Source organism: Miscanthus floridulus, chromosome 1 (genome assembly GCF_019320115.1).
Source record: "Miscanthus floridulus cultivar M001 chromosome 1, ASM1932011v1, whole genome shotgun sequence".
Classification (NCBI taxonomy): domain Eukaryota; kingdom Viridiplantae; phylum Streptophyta; class Magnoliopsida; order Poales; family Poaceae; genus Miscanthus; species Miscanthus floridulus.
Genome location: NC_089580.1, coordinates 153,334,675 through 153,355,290, shown reverse-complemented (window position 1 = coordinate 153,355,290; position 20,616 = coordinate 153,334,675). Strand labels below are relative to the sequence as shown.

The 20,616-nt window shown below is 47.4% G+C and overlaps 1 protein-coding gene across 2 annotated transcripts; it reads left to right on the top strand.

Annotated features, from left to right (window-relative positions):
• Positions 1 to 4,131: 4,131 nt before the first annotated feature.
• LOC136544360 (probable methyltransferase PMT2) lies at positions 4,132 to 9,032 on the top strand. Of its 2 annotated transcripts, XM_066536555.1 has the most exons (7): positions 4,132 to 4,333; positions 5,338 to 5,981; positions 6,100 to 6,310; positions 6,402 to 6,696; positions 6,785 to 7,174; positions 8,202 to 8,279; positions 8,367 to 9,032. In XM_066536555.1, exons 2-7 carry the CDS (start codon positions 5,343 to 5,345, stop codon positions 8,587 to 8,589), a joined length of 1,836 nt encoding a protein of 611 aa, XP_066392652.1. In that variant the 5' UTR covers positions 4,132 to 4,333; positions 5,338 to 5,342; the 3' UTR covers positions 8,590 to 9,032. The 2 variants fall into 2 exon arrangements, with proteins under 2 accessions (XP_066392652.1, XP_066392649.1); XM_066536552.1 differs by lacking the exon at positions 4,132 to 4,333 and having other exon boundaries at positions 5,307 to 5,981.
• The last annotated feature ends 11,584 nt before the right edge of the window (positions 9,033 to 20,616 follow it).

Sequence of the window (20,616 nt, the reverse complement as noted above, 5' to 3'; positions counted from 1 at the left end):
AAAGCAGCAGAGAGCGCGCCACCAGCCATCACGACGCTGTGAGTACGACCGATCCGAGTGAGTGGAGGGACCAGTGCCATCGCTGTACGAGTGAGTAGTGTGCAAATCGCACTCTGCAATTCATCAATCAAAGCCATACAGACGTTCCTTCCAATCCAACCTGCAACCAGCGTCTTCCTGAATGTATGTATCCTCATGCACCAACTACGCCTGCACATTCCTCACAGGAGTTCAGCGACATGTACATCCACCTCTGAACCAATGCAAACAAAGACAGCATCACATCTTAAAATCTGACGAGAAATTACTCCTATATCACAGTCCAACTGAATCACCACCTAGTACATTACATCCACCTGCCCTGCCTGCTATCCTCCTACAGGCTACAGCTAAGCCAAGAAGCTAAACACCCTGTTCATTCATCCTTTCATTGCCCACAAATCTCCTGCAGACTCCTCAACTGTATTCCTCCTCTCTGGCAACAAGCGAGATTAGCTCTCTCGCCAGTCGCTAATCGCTAAACAAAAAAGAGAGACACACACCATATGCCTTGTTCAGCGTCCTGCTTGAGCAGCAGACACTGCTTCAGGCAAGTGCTTGCCGCCACCCTTCTCAGCTTCAAGACTCCAGGGCGTCACGTCAGCTCCTGTTGTGTATCGGGTCGGAGCCCCGCCGGACCCTCCACTTGCTCATCTGCGCCGCGCCGACGGCCGTCGCCGTCGAGAACCGCTTCCCTGTCGATGCGGCGGGCGCCTCCGCCGGCGTCGGCGCCCGATCACGGCCGAGGACCATGTCCTCTCTCCTGAGGCCGCTCACCATGGCAGCAGGGTGTACCACCAGGAGGCAGACAAAGGCCGAGATGGCAAACAGCCTTGACCACCTTCTTGCACTCGCCATGTTGTTGCTGTTGCTGTTGCTGTTGCTGCTGCTGCTCAGCTGGAGACATGCAACTTGTGCTGCCTGCTGTAGGATTTGGCTCTAGTAGTTTGGTTGATGCAGTATAACCATCAATCACAGCACTGTCCTGTCTGTAGATATAGTTCCCCCAGGCCACGCCGGGTCCCAAAGCACAAAGGGACAAGGGAGGCATGTCTAAGGCTGCTTATAGAAGGTTCTGAGACCCTGACAGTTAGATTTTGCAAAAGACATTGGAGTGATGGATGGGGGAGCCTCACCCCATCATCCATCCTCTAATAACAGACAAACCTAAAGTGGCCATGTAGGGCACAAGAGCAACAGCAAGAACCAAGTCCTTGCTTTAAACCCCTGTTTCCATCATCCGCCTCTATCTACTACTGTCTTCAGTAAGAACCAAAACTGAAGCATTCATGGATAGATGGAGAGGCGAGGTTGTGGTAACCAGCAGACAACAGTACAATCCAAGGCTTTGCGCTTTTGTATGCTTTTCATTTTTTGTGCTTGCCCTCCTTGCAAGAAGCACCCTTTTCACTTTGAATCTTCCAAGGCCACCAAAGCTAGCCATTCAAACTTAAAGGATCTGCACCAAGTTTCAATAGCTTCTTTCCTCACGTTTCTCCATGTAGTAGGATGCCAACATCCAATGCTTTGCCTACTTTGGTGCAGAACGCAAAGAGGGGTGAATCTTAAAGCATTGGGGAGAGTTTTTGGGATCCAACGGGTGTGGTTTCTTGGTCATGGTCCAAGGATTGCATTTTATCAGTGCCAAAGTTGAAAGATAAAAAACAACAGAAACTAGCTTCTTTTAAAGTAAAGATAGGGCCACCTTATCTGCAAATATACTGATTTGTTGAGTGTTGAGCACTTATAGATGCAGAAAACAAGTAGATGAATAATTATAAAGTGATGCAAGATTATGCTAAGATCCCTGCTTGTGAAGTGGGCAAGGGAGCCCACAAGATCATCCTTGCTGCAAAAGAAAAGGAGGAAAATTAAAGGTGGGTGGTGAAGGAATGAATTTCCATGATTTGTCCTTTTCTTTGGACAGATTCCTAAAGTGCTCATTCAACTATTTTATTTTGAAAGCTAACAGATTTATGCATTCATGTCTTGCTAAAGGACCAATAAACTAACAATCGAAAGGCTTTGATCTAGGACGGCAAGTTAGTTACCTACAAAAATTAGGATCCCATTAGAAAAAAGAGCAATCATATCATGCTAGTCATGGAAGAAAATTAGGTCTAGAAATCCTAGATCAGAAAAGGCATTGGAAAACAACAAATTTAAATTTACTTCTCTGCTAAGCAATAGGTAATGCAACATAGCCAGAGTTAGTGAGTTATTACCACAAGAAAAGAACTATGATCTTAAAGCAGATAACATGTTGATCCGATCATAGTAATGATGATGCACTAATTAAAGTAACAACACAGGTGATTTCAAATAGCACAGTTATTTCTTCTTTTGGTCATAGTTACTTGCAAAGTTATATGCTAGTAAAGACGTACAAGTACAGAACAAATCAACTTTTACCAAAGATTGCATTAGAGCTAACGCATGTCCATTTACTTCTCTTTAGTATGAGCTGTTAAGAGATAATGTTTACACTCACTAACTACAGATAATTTAATCTGAAACAGGTAATGTAAACTGATAGTGCAACAACATAGATCATGTCATCTCATCTACTTAGGAAAATGACTCGCGGCACAGCACTTAATTGCTCACAACTGCATATGGAGACACGTCCGTCCGACGCATATGATCAATATTTTGCAGGACATTAGAGATGAGGCCAACCTATGGTGCATGGTGAGTGCAAAAGGCCTTTAGAAACATTTGGCCATGATTTTCTTATTAGGTCACCGGTTGAGGTTTTTCTTTTGTTTTTGGCATTTTCACTTGTTTTTTTGGACCTTTGCCCTAACGGGCATGTATGAGTCTTCTGTCTCTTGTCTTCTTAATATAACGATGCACAGATCTCCTGCGTGTTCGTGAAAAAAGAATTGTCCATATCCATCTAGGTACCAATCAAGAAAAATTGCAAACTATGGTGGAAAACATCAGTTGTTACTGTGAGCAAAGTAGCCCTACATTCAATTCTTAGTTTGCCAACATAGGCTTTGTATTCCCATGAAAACAAGTATTCTTACTCATAAATAGCTACATTGAAGACAACTTTATAATTGTTTCAAGTTCTACAAATGGATCAATAACTTTTTTCCTCTATTGTTTATTCCATCTTTATGTTCATTTGTCGTGATGCTATTTTCAGTCTAAAAGAGTAGTTTAGACTGAGAACCGTACCACCTTAAGTACACCACAGAAAATTTGTAGCTGGTGGGCAAACAGAAAGAAGTTCAACAAAAGGTAAAGGTAAAAGAGAAAGTACAACATGTTCGAATGAACCTCCATACCCTTGCTTCTGTGAAAAGAGAGCGGTCTGTTCGTCCTTGGCTTGTCCACAACTGCAAAGATGCCACCAGATCACCTGATAAAATCATATGATTTTCAATTGCGGGGAAAACCGTACTGTAATGTTTCTATGCCTTGGCAAAGAGAACCTGCAAACTTAGTGAATTAAGTGCTCACAAGAAAAAAAAAGAATATACTTTCAGGCAGGAAACAAGCCCAGAGCAAGGCATTCCTTCTTGGCCTTTGAAATGGAAGCAGCGAACTCCCGGAGATGGTGAGCCAAAGCAGTGATTTGTCCTGAACCAATGTCATCATTAATTGCTTGCTTCATTGAAGCCAGCGAAGTAGCGACGGCTGAAGAAGCCAGACCACGCTTTCCCCCTGCCCCAAAAGCATTGCCCACTCGGCGAGGCATTCCGTCGAGCAGATTGGCGGCGCCCTATATCAACAGAGGCGCACAACGTAGGAGGCTGCGGTGCTGCGGCCTGAGAACAATCGCAGCAAATGGAACTGGGACAGGACAGGAGTGATGGATCATCATCGACATAGAGATTCCTGCTGCGAGGAATTTGCGTGGGAATTCGGAAATGCAGAGGCCGGACTGGAGGCCAGCTGGAGAGCAGACGCGTTTTTTGGGCGCAAGAGGCCGTACCGCAAGAAAACGCCCTATGCATCTACCCGTCCACGTGTCCGATTCCGATCTGACGGACCGGATGGAAGCACCGGAACTGCCGGCCCCCGCCGGTCGACTTACTGCGAGGCGGCGACACCGGGGAAGAGAGAGAGAGAGAGAGAGAGAGAGAGAGAGAGGAGCCGCCGCCTCAGGCCTCAGCCCACAGCCCTCGCCTCGCTCCGCCGCTGGAAATTAGTGAAGAGAGCTCCGAGGTGGTATCCCTTGTATCGCATCGCATAGATTACGGGCTCTACTCGTCGCGGTTCCCGCGAGGTCCGCCGATCCGCGCTCCGCTCCGGATCTCCGGTTGATTTGTTGTTCTGGAAGGTGTGTAAAAGAATGGCTCGGACTAGTTCCGCCTCTTGTGATCTGCTGCTTTTCTGTTTGATTTGGCAGCCTGCTATCTTCTTGACCCTTTGTGGTACCTCAGCGATTGGGTAGTGGCTAGTCTTTTCTTTCTGTTTGGGTTTAGCGGCTGCAAAAAAATCTAGGGGGGGTTGGTGAATTAGTAGGGTGACACGAAGGAAAATCGTAAGTTTACATTTGTTCCTTCCCACTAGGCCACGGAGTCTTCAAATTGAGATCCTTAACTGATGATCCATGATTTCCTACATGAAATTGTGATGTGTTCAAATACGTGGGTCTGATTTTCGTTATTGTCGAATAATACTTTGGATTTTAATAGATGTCTGTTGCTCTCAAGGTTCTGCAAAAGAGCATTGAATGCTAGTTTAATTGTTATAAACATTGAACACCACCAAGAGAATACGAGGAAAACAAAGTAACTATATTAAACTCGACCGGGGGGCTAAGACTGCCCCCGCAGCATTACAAATAAGAAGAAGGACCTTCTCACCCGGCCAAGAAAACCCCCGAACCCCCGCCCCCACCCTTACACGGTGGCTTTCTGTCGCTCAAGTGAGAATTGGGCCGGTGCCCCCCAGTGCTTTGGTTATGGGGACACACAATGGGATTTTTTTAACCTCAGCCTGAAATTCGCTCCAACGGGGAGTTGAACCCAGGACCTGAGGAGTGCCGCTGGGTCACCTAACCGTTTGAGCTAGGCGCCCTTTGGCAAAACAAAGTAACTATATTAGCTGGCAAGGAGTGATTAAGGTTTCCAACCAATGATATGATACCCAAATTCTCTTGGTAATCTGTTTCAACCATGCAACATATTGCTGGCTTTTGATGAAATCTAGATCTAGAACTTCATGGATTTACTTCCTAGTTCCTACTTTTTCCTATTGTTGAGGAACTTTGTAGTTCATATCGTTTTACATAGATATCAACTAAACTGTCTTATGGAATCTTAATGTTAATTCTGTTAGGTGGTATGGCACGAAACTTGACTGAGAACAGGACGAGAAATACATTAATTGTGATTGTGATTTTTGGCCTCTGTTCCTTCTTCTATATCTTGGGTGCTTGGCAGAAAAGTGGTTCTGGAGGAGGAGACAAAACACATAAGTGGGTCCTTGAGCAGATCAAATGTGCACAGCTCCCAAATCTGAGTTTTGAGACCCATCATAGTGCATCCAACCTTCCGAATGATACTGGTAGTTCCAAAATTGAACCTTTCAAGCCATGTGATGAGCAGTACACTGATTACACTCCTTGTGAGGAGCAAAAGCGTGCGATGACCTTCCCTAGAGATAACATGATCTATCGGGAGAGGCATTGTCCACCAGATAAGGAGAAGCTTTATTGCCTGATCCCAGCACCAAAGGGTTATGTTGCTCCTTTTCGATGGCCAAAGAGCCGTGATTTTGTTCCTTATGCCAATGTACCACACAAGAGCCTTACTGTTGAGAAGGCTATCCAGAACTGGGTGCACTATGAGGGCGATGTTTTCAGGTTTCCTGGTGGTGGAACACAGTTTCCTCAGGGTGCAGATAAATATATAGACCAGCTTGCTTCTGTCATCCCAATAGCTGAAGGGAAAGTGAGAACTGCACTGGATACTGGTTGTGGGGTACGTGAAGTCCCTACCCTGAAAATGCATGCATATTTTTACTGCGCCATGGTGGTTGTTCTTCTTGCATAAGCTCTAATCTTCCCTGGTTTCTTTTCTTTGTCATATTTTCATTTAGGTTGCCAGTTTGGGTGCTTACCTGTTGAAGAAAAACGTTTTGACCATGTCATTTGCACCACGGGATAATCATGAGGCACAAGTACAGTTTGCATTGGAGAGAGGTGTCCCTGCATATATTGGTGTCCTCGGGTCAATAAAGCTGCCATTTCCATCTCGTGTCTTTGACATGGCCCATTGCTCGAGATGTTTAATTCCATGGAGTGGAAATGGTAAGAACACAATGAGGACTTTCTTTTTGTTGTAAATGGTCCATGGTGTGGACATCTGAAGCATGAAACTTTCATTGCTCTGTTTCTGCAGATGGTATGTACATGATGGAAGTTGACAGAGTACTAAGGCCCGGCGGGTATTGGGTGCTGTCAGGCCCGCCCATTGGCTGGAAGATTCACTATAAGGGGTGGCAACGTTCAAAGGAAGATCTTCGGAACGAGCAAAGAAAAATAGAACAATTTGCACAACTTCTTTGTTGGAATAAGATATCTGAGAAGGATGGTATCGCCATATGGAGAAAGAGATTAAATGACAAGTCTTGCACCATGAAACAAGATAATCCAAAAGGTGGCAAATGTGATTTGACAAGTGACAGTGATGTATGGTGAGTGTCATTCCTCCAGTCCTCCCAATAGAATATGATTTTTGTCCCTGTATTTGCTCTTAAACCTGACACTATTTACTATACGCAGGTACAAGAAGATGGAAGTTTGTATAGCCCCCCTACCCGAGGTTAATAGTGTATCTGAGGTTGCGGGTGGTCAATTAGAGCCTTTTCCCAAGAGGCTCTATGCAGTACCTCCTCGTATAACCCTTGGTTCTGTGCCTGGTTTCTCAGTTCAGTCATATGAAGAGGACAATAACCTTTGGCAGAAACATGTTAAGGCTTACAAGAAAACCAATAACTTGCTTGATACTGGAAGATATCGCAATATAATGGACATGAATGCTGGTCTCGGTAGTTTTGCTGCTGCACTAGAGTCCCCAAAGCTATGGGTCATGAATGTCATTCCAACAATTGCAAATACTTCCACTTTAGGTGTAATCTACGAGCGTGGATTAATAGGAATGTATCATGACTGGTATGTAGTATTAACGTATTTTCTGTGTTGCTCTCCTGGATTTCTCGAATTTTGCGTATTATGTTTGATTTACTCACGAAAATTCCGAAATCATTTTTCAGAGTAGTTACATTCTACTTTTATAATCTGGATAACTTTTCCTTATGCTGTTAGTAAGTGTATTTGCTTTGAGAATGATATAAGAAGAATACATTCAGTTACCAATCTATGTGAAGACTGAGGGAGATAAAAGAACTTTAGCTATGCTGGTGTCAGTTGAAGCCATTTGAGGTGAAGTTGTAATAGAGAAGCGGATTTGCCATGTGACACCCTCCTCTCCAACTCCATCGAGACTGGCCTATTTCTCTTTCGTCCCTGGCAGATTACGGTTAGGGGATTTGGGGATTTCGAGGTTGAGGATTCGAACCTTTGAGGGAAGAAAGGTCAGCTCGGTGGTGCAGGTGGTTGCTGGGCGTAATGGTAAGGCGGCGAGGATGTTGTGGACCGGTGTGGTGGAGGATGGGTAGGGTTGGTGTGGGGGCAATTTGCTCGATGGGTTAGCGTAGCTGTGGGGAGTGGCGGTGGCTCTGGCTGCAGGAAATGGGAGGAGGGCGAGACGGAGGCTGCCACTGGAGATAGGAGGAGGTGAGCAGGCGGAGCCCTGGGGTCCTCCTTGGTACGTGGTCGGAGGAAGAATAAGGTGGTTGGATGAAGAAGGCTAGAGGTAGAAGAAATGAGGGCCCCTGGATGGAATATTCGATTAAGATCCAATGGCCCAAAATTTGAGTGTGGATAGTAGAGATCAACACCTAGATATCCACTAGATGCACCCTAGAAATACTTGTCACCAAGGTCATCATGTGAATTCTTTACATTTGTGCTTTGTTCACTAGTATGAGCTTTTTTGCTTTAAAAAAAACTGAGTTTTTATATGTCTCTTTGAGTTTATTAGCTTACCGTATGTCTTCCAGTTTTGGTGCATTGCAGAATAATGTTTTTTTTCTTATCGAATGTTCGTTTGTTCGTCATACACTTATTCTTGGTTCAGGTGTGAAGGATTTTCTACTTATCCAAGGACATATGACCTCATACATTCTAATGACGTCTTCAGCTTGTATCAAAACAAGTAAGCATGTGGCATTTGTAAAATTGCAGTGGGACAAGTTTTTGAGTAAAATAAATCTTCCCAACTAATATTTGTGTTCTTGAACAGGTGTCAATTTGAAGATATACTCCTGGAAATGGACAGAATCTTACGCCCAGAGGGTGCAGTCATAATTCGTGACAAGGTTGATGTTCTTGTAAAAGTGGAGAAAATAGCCAATGCCATGAGGTGGAAGACAAGATTGGCTGATCATGAGGGTGGCCCTCATGTACCTGAGAAGATACTCTTCGCGGTCAAGCAATACTGGGACATTGCAAAAACAAGCAGCTAATATTGTTCATACTTTATTTTTCTCCAGTCACACAGATAACTTGGTCCCTAGCTGTGTTTATTGGAAAAATTCTGTCGATTGTAGGTTGAAAATCATCAGTCCATGTTACTGAAAATATAAAACAATCACTCTGGGGGAGAGTAAATTATGTGGGACCTAAGTTGTGAACTTGTGATTTGATTATGCCACTGGTGCCGAGATGCAGAAGACATGCCAAAAGGATCAATTGACCTTGTACTAGTTCATATCTGATCAGACAGATGCAGCTGCTTATAATTGGAACCCTGCAGCAGTCCATCATCATAACTAGCAGTGGACTTACAGTTTTGTATAGGACTCCTTTTCCTCTTCTCGCACTTTTTTTTTGTTGTATATCAGAATTTCATCAACTGGAGTGTATCTGAACCCACAAGGTCTTCCTATTTGATTTTAATTGACCAACATTTTGGGCCCAGGGATGTCACTGTGTGACCTTGATTACTAATGAGATCACAATGTTTTCGTTTTTGGTGTGGGTGTAAGTTGGGTGCTTCCCAGCACCGGGAGATCTGTGCATATCCATCAACCATATTTTTTCAGTTTGTGCCCAGGAACAAAAGATGAATTTCACAAGGAAACTCTTGGGCAGTCAGATGCTCTCACTTAATAATTGGAGCACCTGACCATTTTGTCTGACTGCTATTTGGACTTTGGATCGGTTGCAGGTTCCAGCATAAATGGCTGGCCCTTTTCTTTGTTGCATTTGGTATGTCCAAGGACTAAGAAGGATCAGAATTCTGAAGTCCATCAAAGAGTATACGGGTTCAATAGTTTCCCATGCCTTCTTGTTTGTTATCTACATGACAGGGTTATAGTTTGCGCTTTATATATAAGGTCCGAGTCATTGTATTTGTTATTAAGGCTGAGTGGTTGGTTCTTTTGCTTTTGCATACCAAAAGGACACATCGTGATGATCTAGTGGAAGTGATATGTCCAGTCTGTCCTCAGGCCATGACCATTAAGAGCTACCTGTAGATATTCTCATGACTTTTATTTCAAATGTATATATCATGAAGCATGAGAATTTAAGGGCATGTTCGTTTGAACTTATCAGTCGGCTTATCAGCTATAATCTACAGTATTTTTCTCTCACAACAAAACAGCTTCAGTTGGCTTTAATACCAACCGAACATGCCCTAAAGACATGAAATCATCCTTCATGGAGAAACTGTGCACCCTCTGTTGACACTGAAAGGTAGTATCGGGTTCATAAACCCGAGGTCTCTAATGGACTCGTTTTCCAGCAAAAGCTCGGCCCAACAGACAGCATTACAAACAACGCGTAACTCCTGGGCTGGCCCAGATATCTAACGACAAGCCGGAAGAGCGATCTAGTCTCCGACCGGAAGGCCTGGCCAAGGAGGGGACGGCGCTCGCTTTCGACTCCGATCCACTTTTTCGACCGAGAATACACCGAACCTCTGCTTATGGCTCTTCTTTCGACTGGCGCGGTCGGAGCCGACTGGGAACGACCGGCCGGGGACACCCGCTCGGCGACGACCCAAGAAATCAGGCGGAGCAGATAAGGTAATGCGCTCAAGTCAACTGCAATACCGAGGACCGTACCCTGCACACCTGCAGGACGGTACTACCAGACCATGCCAGAAGGGTGCTTTCCAACCTTTCAAACATGTCAGAACACGAACAGTGTTGTGGGCACCGACATTTGTCCTACAGTATGGTAGGCGCCGACATTTACCATACCAGAAGAACACGATGGAGCCTGCCACATGCACCTGGGCGTCAATAGTATTGTGGGCGCCGACAAACTGTCTTCTACCCGACGACGTGGGCAACAAGACTAGGAAACACACACACACACTCTCTCTCTCTCCTAAACTTGTAAGGTCATCCCCTTCATCTATAAAAGGGGATACGCTCCCTCCTAAAAGGAGGGCGGTCATTTCGACTCTCTCTCTGCTTAGCTTTAGACATTCTGAGCACTCGAACAGCTCCACTGCTCTAGAACTCTAAAGCTACATAGAGCATACATTCTAATACTTAGCGCACGTTGGAGCTTCCGTCACTCTTGGCCTTTCGGTTTAGAGTCCGATCGGACCTCTAACACCCCCCGTCTTATTCCCACTCGTTTGTAACCCCACAGCAAACTTTGAGCACCTGGGCTCAGGAATAAAGTCACCGACCGATTGAAACTGGACGTAGGGCACGTTGCCTGAACCAGTATAAACCCTATGTCATTGAGTGCTAGGCCACATCCGATCACAACGTACGGCAAAACTATAGATATTTACTTGTTGGTCACTTTTCGCACCGACAGTTAGCGCCGTCCGTGGGGAGGACGCCGTACGTTCACACTTTTAGTCATCGGATGGCCCACCTTTCTGCCATCTTCATCATGACGGGCTCAAGCGATATGATTCGCTTCGGCTCGCTGGAGTTTTCCACGCTCCCACCTGTTGGCATGTGGGTTCCTCCCATCTTCGAGCCATCCCAGACCTTCCTCTTCAGAAGCCTAGACTTCATCGCCGACCACCTCGGCGTGCTTCGCCTTTATGAGGAGGCACTTGTCCCGGCGCCCGTCGGAGGCGGAGCGCCCTCCGTTGGCTCTGGGCCACCTCGGTGTCCTTCGCTCCGAGCCCACACTAAGCTCAAACCCCATTGTGAGTAACGTATATATTGTTCTTTACTCATTATTTGATATCTTCCACCGACTCTCTGGAGGGACCCCGTTGTCCCCACCGCAACCGCCATGCAACCGATTCCCCTATGGCATCGCGTCCCCTGCGGACGCATATGTGCGGGGGCTCTGAAAGATGCTGACGCCGTCCCCTCTCACCTCCGAATTCATGGGGATGGTAAGCTACTCTCCTGCCTCCTTCCACGACCTCGTAGATGATGAGGTTGAAAGCGATGGCTCTAGCATCGGCGATGTCGTGGCACCTAGCCACCCTCTGTCCTAAGAGTGTGCTATGGCGGACGCTCTGGGATAGCCACCGGTGGTAGCAGAGTCCCTATAGACTCACACCCCTCTGGACCCTCATGCGGAGGCCCTCGCACGCGCAAGAGCACGGCGAGGAGTTACGACAAAGGCTGTAGAGCCAGCCACCACCTATGCCTACGTACTTGGCGCAGCACGCTGCGCCACGCGTGCGTGACCCAGCGAGCAACGCCCGGGGTCGCGCCCGCCAGGTCCAGCACAACATCATGGACGAAGGAAATGATCCCCCACAGTTTGCTTAGGCTGGCCAGAACATCGCCATTGCGGCAATGCTTTTGCGTGGCCTTCCCGGGCCTAACGACCCTCAGGAGCAGACAATCCACTGAAACCTCAGGCGTTGGTGGAAACCGCCGCCGTCCAACAGGTGGAGAGCTCCACGTCGCGACACCGGCTCGCGGCCTCTTTTCCTACCGGGGAATGAGGGCACACTAGTCGAATCGCTCCATCCACTCACCACTATAGTCGCCGGGCATGGAATAGGAGGCCACAGCCGCACCATGGCCTGAGACCCAGCACTCGCTTCACACCGACCACCTGTGCGCGAACGGCTCGGGCCAAACCGAGATGCTCGCAATGTCATCAACAATCAGCGTCAAGCTCAACGTGACGATGATGTCCATCAAGGGGCGGTGAGAGTAGGCGGCATGGGCCCCGACCGGATCATCGAGGGGAGCGGGGAAACGCACCCTAGGCATGGTCACCAACCAAACGATCGGAGTCCTAGCCTGGACGGCCTGGGACCACGGGCCTTTGGCCATCGCATCTAGAAAGCATCGTTCCCACAGCGCTTCCGACCACCTACCAACATCGCCAAATACCCCGGGGAAATGAATCCTGGTATATGGCTCGAAGACTTCTGGCTCACCTACCGAGTCGGAGGAGTGGATGATGACCACTTCATCATTCAATACCTCCTCATCTGCGTGGGAGAGCATGTTCGAGAATGGCCTAAATTCCTCCTGCCAGATAGCATCCGTGACTAGGCAGATCTCAAGAGGGTCTTCATCAGGAATTTCTAGGGGACGTATGTCCGTCCTAGGAATTCTTGGGACCTCAAGAGCTACCAATAGAAGCCCAATGAGTTCCTACGGGATTACATCCGTAGGTTCTCAAAACGATGCAACTCCCTTCCTGATGTCATTGACGCGGACAACATCAGCGCGTTCGTCTCTAGGACAACCTGTGAGTCCTTGATCCACAAGCTTGGCTGTTTGAAGCACCTTACCACCCGCGACCTACTCGATGTTGCCACAAACCATGCCTCCGGCGAGGAGGCAGTCGGAGCGATCTTTAGTGGAGGCTAGGACAAGGGCAAGGCCAAGCGTGAGGACCAAGACGAGGTCCCCTCCACGCAAAGGGGCAAAAAGAACAAGAAGGATCGACACCGATAGGCCAACTCTGCTTTGGTCGCCGTGGGTGATCATGTGGGCAAGCAGCCCTAGCAGGGCTAGCCCCACCACTTCGATAAGCTCATGGAGAGCTCATGCACCAACCACGCCTACCCCATCAAGCACCTCTACAAGGACTGCGAGCTCCTCAAGCGGTTTTTGCGATAGGCCGGTGGACCAAAAGAAGGAAAGGGTAAGGAGGTAGCGGCCAAAAAAGGTGGCATGGTGGGCTAGGATGGTGATGGCTTTCCCGATCCTAAGGAATGTCTCATGATCTTTGGAGGATCCGATGCCATCTACTCCGGAGAGGCATGCGTCGCGGCCACAAAGTGCGCTACAGAGAGGCATGCGTCGCTGAAACGGCCGTCCCCTCTTTCCTTAGCTGGTCAGAATCTTCGATCACTTTTGATCAGAGGGACCATCCTTCCCACGTCACCAAACCAGGTCGCTACCCGCTCGTCGTCGACCCCATTGTCCATAAGAAGCGCCTCACCAAGGTGCTGATGGATGAAGGCAGCAGCCTCAACATTCTCTACATCAACACCCTCGATGCCATGCGCATCCCCTGGTCGGAGCTCCGCCTAGTGAGCTCTCCCTTCCACAGCGTGATCCCAAGAACGTAGGCATACCCGCTCGGGTAGATCGATTTGCCCATCATGTTTGGCGACCGGGCCAACTTCCGCTCAGAAGTCCTCACCTTCGAGGTGGTGGACTTCCTAGGGTCCTACCATGCTATCTTGGGGCGGCCATGCTACGCCAAGTTCATGGCGGTCCCCAACTACACCCACCTCAAGTTGAAGATGCCAGGACCGAACGGCGTTATCACTGTGGGTAGCACCTTTTTGCATGGCTACATGTGCGCCCACGAGCATTACGAGCTCACCACTTCTGTCATCCACTCATCCAAGCTCCCTTAGCTCAGAAATTCGTCGACTCCAGCAGTCCTAGACTGCAACAAGCCAACCTCCTCGACTATCTTCCGTCCACTAGAGGAAACTAAGGCGCTGGGGATTGACCCCACTGACCCAACCAAGATGGTACAGATTGAGGCCAAGCTCCTAGCTAAATAAGAATGTGAGCTCGCCGACTTTCTATGCGCCAATCGTGATGTCTTCGCATAAAAACCTTATGACATGCTAGGCATACCACGAGAGGTCGCCGGGCACGCATTACACCTCATCCTAGGCTCAAAGCCCACCAAGCAACACCTATGTCGCTTTGACGATGAGAGGTGCAAGGCCATAGGCGAGGAGGTCGCCAAACTCCTAGCAGCCAAATTCATCAAGGAGGTATACCACTCCGACTGGCTTGCCAATCCTGTTCTTGTTAAAAAGAAGACAAAAAAATAGAGAATGTGCGTTGATTATACTGGCCTCAACAAGGCGTGCCCGAAGGACCATTTTCCTTTGCCACGCATAGACCAGATAGTCGACTCCACCTTAGGATGTGAAATCCTCTCCTTTCTAGATGCCTACTCAGGCTACCACCAGATCGCGATGAAAGAGTTCGACCAGCTCACAACTTCATTCATCACCCCATATGGATCGTACTGCTATGTAACCGTGCCTTTCGGTCTGAAGAATGCTGGCGCCACCTATCAACGGTGCATGCAGCAATGCTTCACCAACCAAATCGACCCGCTCAACTAGCCTGACCAAGTTGAGCGACTAAAACCAATAATCGCCATCTATGTTGATAACATAGTGGTAAAAATGGCTCAAGCTTACGACCTGATCGTGAACTTGGCCGCAACGTTCGTGAATCTCTGAAGGTTCAACATCAAATTGAATCTCAAAAAATATGTTTTTGGGGTTTCGAAGGGGAAGATGCTTGGATACATCATGTCCGAACGTGGTATCGAGGCCAACCCTAAAAAAATCATGGCCATCTCCAACATGGACCCTATACGCAACGTCAAGGGCGTACAAAGGCTCATCGGCTATTTGGCCGCCCTAAGCCGGTTCATCTCCCGACTAGGCGAGCGAGGGATGCCTCTCTACAAGCTTCTCAAAAAGACAGACGCGTTCATCTAGACTGAGGAAGCACATCAGGCTTTGGAAAGCCTCAAAGCATCACCGACGTCGGCCCTAGTCCTCATCGCTCCTGAACGGGGAGAACCCCTCCTCCTCTATGTCGCGGCAAGCAACCATGTGGTGAGCGCCGCCCTAGTCATCGAAAGGGAGGAGCCAGAACACCACCTGAAGGTCCAATGACCTATTTACTTTGTCGGTGAGGTACTCACCAACGCCAAGGTTCGGTACCCCCAGGTGTAGAAACTTTCTATACGCCATGCTAATGGCGATTCGAAAGCTCCTACACTACTTCACCAACCATGAAGTCATGGTCATCACTTTGTTCCCGCTAGGAGACATCGTTCGCAACTGCGATGCCGTGGGATGGATCTCTAAGTGGGCACTCGAACTAATGGGCCATGACATCAGGTATATCTCCTACACCGCTATTAAGTCTCAGGCTCTCGTGGACTTTGTCACCGAATGGATGGAGGTCTAGCTCCTGACCCTAGATGTCACCCACGAGTACTGGATGATGTACTTCGATGGGTTGGTGGTGGCACCCGGCTTAGGGCTGGAGTGGTTCTGATCTCCCTAGATGGGAGCAGGCTCCGCTATGCAATCTGTCTCCACTTTTTGGCCTCAAACAATGCCATGGAATACGAGGCCCTCATCAACGGACTACGCATCGCCATCGAGCTTGGCACTACGAGGCTGTACATTCGTGGTGACTCAGAGTTGGTCGTCGACCAAGTCATGAAGGAGTCCTCTTGCAAAAAGCCCCCTTATGGCAGCATACTGCCAGGAGGTGCGCACACTCGAGGACAAATTCTAGGGGATCAAACTACATCATGTCCCCCAAAAGGACAACGATACCGCCGATTTTCTCACAAAATTGGCTGCCAGGTGGGTTACATCTCCATATGGTGTCTTCATCAATGACCTTCATGAGCCGTCTGCCCGTGTCCTAGAAGGTCCAATCCAGACACACCCTGACACCAACCTAGCGCTCGGGGGCTCCGACCTTGGTGCCTCCATGACGATGTCGCCCTCCGATGTCGCTGTAACAGCACTCGATCATACCGGCTAGAGAGCACTGCTGCTCACCTACCTCCTCGAGGAGATTCTCCCACCAGAAAGGACTAAAGCACAATTAATCGCTCGACATGGCAAGACGTTCATCGCATTCGGTAATGAACTTTACAAACGAAATTCGTCGGGAGTACTCATGAAGTGCGTCCCTACCGACCAAGGGAAATAGCTCCTTCTTAAGGTCCATGCCGGAATCTGCGAACATCATGTGACCTTGAGGTCACTGGTCGGAAAATCCTTTCGCCAAGGTTTTTACTGGCCCACTATGCTGCGAGATGCAGAGGAGGTCGTCTGTAGGTGTGAGGGATGCTAGTTCTATGCTTGGCAAACTCATGTGTCGGCGCAGGAGCTTCAAACCATCCCCATCACCTGGCCATTCTGGTCTAGGGCCTCGACATGGTCGGACCCCTCAAAAAGGGCCAGAGTGGCTTCACTCACCTACTCATAGCAGTGGACAAATTCACCAAATAGATAGAGGCAAAGCCCATCACCAACATCCGCTAGGAAGAGGCGGTCAAGTTCTTCCTTAACATCATCTATCGTTTTGATATTCCTAACTGTATCATCATAGACCACGAAACTAACTTCATTGGGAAGAAGTTCTTAGACTTCTATGATGGATACGGCATCAGGATCGACTAGGCCTCGGTTGGACATCCACGTACTAATGGCCAGGTCGATCGAGCCAATGGCATGGCCCTCCAAGGACTTAAGCCATGAATCTTCGACCGACTCAATAAGTATGCTGGACGATGGGTTGCAGAGGTCCCAGTGATCCTCTGGAGCCTGAGAATGACCCCGAACTGATCCATAGGATTCACACCTTTCTTCCTAGCCTACAGAGCTAAAGCAGTGTTGCCCTCCGACCTCGACCATGGCGCCCCAAGAGTGAAGGCCTTCGATCAAGACCGAGCCATGGAGGCTCAGCAGGTGAAAGGGTTGAGATGGCGACTAGAGGGAGGGTGAATAGTCCTTTTTAGAATTTAATCATATTGGCTAACCGAAACAAGTGCGGAATTAAAACTATCGGTCTAGCCAAGACTACACCCCTCTATCTATATTCTCTAGCACCTTCCAAAGATACTAATTAAGCAACAAAGGTGCCGGGCTAGCTAGAGCTCTCCTAACCAATTCTAGGAGCAATGTCACACAAACCTATGCCACTAGTACTTTAAGCAACAAGGGAGCTCCTACACATGCTAGTAAGCAAAAGCACAAAGCCAACTAAGCTCACTAGCAATGCTCAATAACAAGTCAACAAATGCCAAATTAGAGAGCGCAATTACTTAGCTACACAAACTAAGCAATGTGACTAACAAGGTTACGCAAACCAAATCAGTCACGCAAGGGAGCTACTTCTATGCTACGCAAGCAAGAAGGTAACTAGCAAGCTACACAAGCTAACTAATTACAAGAGCAACTACACAAGCACAATATACATGAAAGTAATTACAAGCTTGTGTAACAAGGATGCAAACCAATGGGAAGAACAAGGTTGACACGGTGATTTTTCTCCCGAGGTTCACGTGTTTGCCAACACGCTAGTCCTCGTTGTGTCGACCACTCACTTGGTGGTTCGGTGGCTAATTGGCATCACCTGCCAAGCCCGCACATTGGGCGCTGCAAGAACCTACCCCGGAAGTGAGGGTAGCTCAATGACACGCTTTACAAAAGTTGCTCTTTGCGGCTCCCGCGGGGCGAGCACAATGCCCCTCACAAAGCTCTTCTCCGGAGCACCGCACAAGCTTCTTGCGGGCTTCGACGGAGACCACCACCAAGCCATGTAGGAGGTGGAAACCTCCAAGAGTAACAAGCACCACTGGCTTGCAACTCGATCACCTAGTGCCACTCGATGAAACCTCACGATGCAATCGCACTAGAATCGCTCTCTCACACAATCAGATAATCACTATCAAGTATGTGTGAGATGGAAGGCTCCTAAGCACTCTCAAGCATGGACACAAAGTCCCCCAAGGTGCTCAGCATGTCCAAAGGTTGGCCACCACTTCTATTTATAGCCCCATGGGCTAAACTAGCCATTACCCCTTCACTAGGCATTTTTTGGGTCGACCAGACGTAGCACCGGACGCTGCACCGGACGCACCAATCGTGAATACCGGACGTGTCCGGTCACTGTACCGGACATGTCCAGTAGCTGTCTGACTACCACGTGTCCTACCGTTGCCTCCAATGGCTCTTTGATAAGACAACTAGATGCTCAGCATGAAACGACCGGACGCTCAGCATCGAAACGATCGAACGCTCAACCGCTGCGTCCGGTGGAGTACAGTAAGCCTCCATGCTCGACCGGACGCGTTCGGTCACTCCAAACCAGACGCTGCCAGCGTCCGATCAATAGCCCTACCTAACACCATCTTTGTTGATTCACACCAGACGCGTTCGGTCACTGAGTACGTCGCCAAATACCGGACATGTGCGGTCACCATACTGGACGTGTCCGATCACTCTGTGACCAGCGTGACTAACTCATTTTCAACTCTATCTTCTTCACCTTTGCTCAAATGTGCCAACCACCAAGTGTATCACCTTGTGCACATGTGTTAGCATATTTTCACAAATATTTTCAAGGGTGTTAGTGACTCAACTTGCCACGCCACTCAATCCTAGCGATGATGCAAAGTTAGATCACTCGAGTGGCACTAGATGACTGATATGCAAACAAGTTTGCCCCTCTTGATAGTACGGCTATCTATCCTAAACTCGGTCATAAACTTCTCTACACACCTATGACCGGTGAAATGAAATGCCCTAGGTTATACCTTTGCCTTGTGCATTCCATTCCATCTCCTCCAATGTCGATGCAACACATGCACCAACACGATCAATAATGATATGATCCACTTCATATCATCACGTGATCATATTGATTCATTGATCTTGACTTCACTTGCTTTTCACCGTTGCCTTCGTCCATCGGCGCCAAGTCTTGCTCAAGCTTCACCGCCACACGGTCCATCGCTCCAAAGCCTTCGACTTGCCCTTCACGCTTGCAACCGGTCCATCAAGCCAAGTCTTGTCTTGATCTTCTCCACCTTGATCACATGACTCAATGTCATGTCTCATGTGCAATGAGCTCCTTCATTATCACATATGTGAGCTTTGCAACATCTCTAAGCCATTTTCACCTTCATGGCATATGTTGCTCACACACATGTACCTATAGACTAATCACCTGTGTATCTCACATAACCACAATTAGTCCTCCTAGGTTGTCACTCAATTACCAAAACTACACAAGGACCTTTCAATCTCCCCCTTTTTGGTAATTGATGACAACTCTACAAAGATATGGAAATTAAGCTCTTTTGGATTCATGTTGCTTGCCCAAGCAATTTAACCATGTGAAAATGATTTTGGACAAGTACCACAAACCCGAAATAGTAGTATTAGCTCCCCCTACATATGTGCTAGAGTGTTTGATTTGAAGGTCGCACATATACATAGATTAAAATTGTGGGAGAGTAATTACTACAAAATGATGCTAAGGTGTATAGAATAAACCTTTGAAGCATGTACCAATCGGAGTTGCACCTTTAAGTTCATCCTTAGCACCATGGTTAGCTAGATATCACTTGGAAATAAAAGCACTAGATACCTTGTGAGATCAACATTAAAAGCAAGGCACTAGCATTACTTGAAAACATACCAAGTGTCTAGCTATCATCCTATGCATGCTAGTTATCAAATCATCATTCAAGTTCTACAACTAGCATACACCACACAAGCATGCATATTGAATTTAAAAGCTTATGCCATGCAAGCAAGCACATGAATATGCACATATCAAATGCAATCAATCAAAGTTCATGAGCTTGCTCCCCCTACTTGTGTGCTTCTCTTGTCCAAGAATTTTGATCCATCTCTTTTCTTCAATGTTGCTCCCTCTTTGTCCATGTCCATGTCCAACCTCTACTTCTTTGAGATTTTATATCTTATCTCTCCCCCTTGTATAATCTCAATCTCAAAGCTTTCATATCTTTGTACAATCTCTCCCCCTTTGTCATCAATTTCCATAAAAGGTGTGCTTCTCATTGATGCAAAGGTATGCATTTGGGGTAGATGGTTGAGGCTTGAATCTTGCATTTTTATGGACATCATTTGATTGGTGGAATGACACCACTTGAAGATACCACTTGTAACTTGTACCACTTGTATCTTATGTAGGGCTTCTTGAGATACCACACATAGGATCTTTGATCTTGATATCAATTTATGTGACACCTCCCCCTATGTGATAGCATGGGTCATCCATTTGATACACTTGAGCTCTTGTAGGTGAGGGATGCATTCTTCATTTGATGATCACTTAAAGTTGAGGATCACTTGTGGAACCATTTTCTTGCATGATTGATATTATGTGTAGATGTGATATCACTTGAAAGAATCTTCTAGTATGGAACCACTTGTTCGATTTTTCAATAAAAACCATTTCTTGAACATTTGCTATCTTCATGAGTACTACTTATAGGATATCACTTGTGAGTTGATCTAGACATTACTTGTAGATTCTTGATGA

Excerpts from the sequence above, each read along its gene's own strand:
- LOC136544360 (XM_066536552.1), top strand. The coding sequence starts at position 5,322 with ATGTTAATTCTGTTAGGTGGTATGGCACGAAACTTGACTGAGAACAGG. Across the intron at positions 5,982-6,099 it reads CACTGGATACTGGTTGTGGG|GTTGCCAGTTTGGGTGCTTA; the intron begins GTACGTGAAGTC and ends ATTTTCATTTAG. Across the intron at positions 8,280-8,366 it reads TTCAGCTTGTATCAAAACAA|GTGTCAATTTGAAGATATAC; the intron begins GTAAGCATGTGG and ends GTTCTTGAACAG.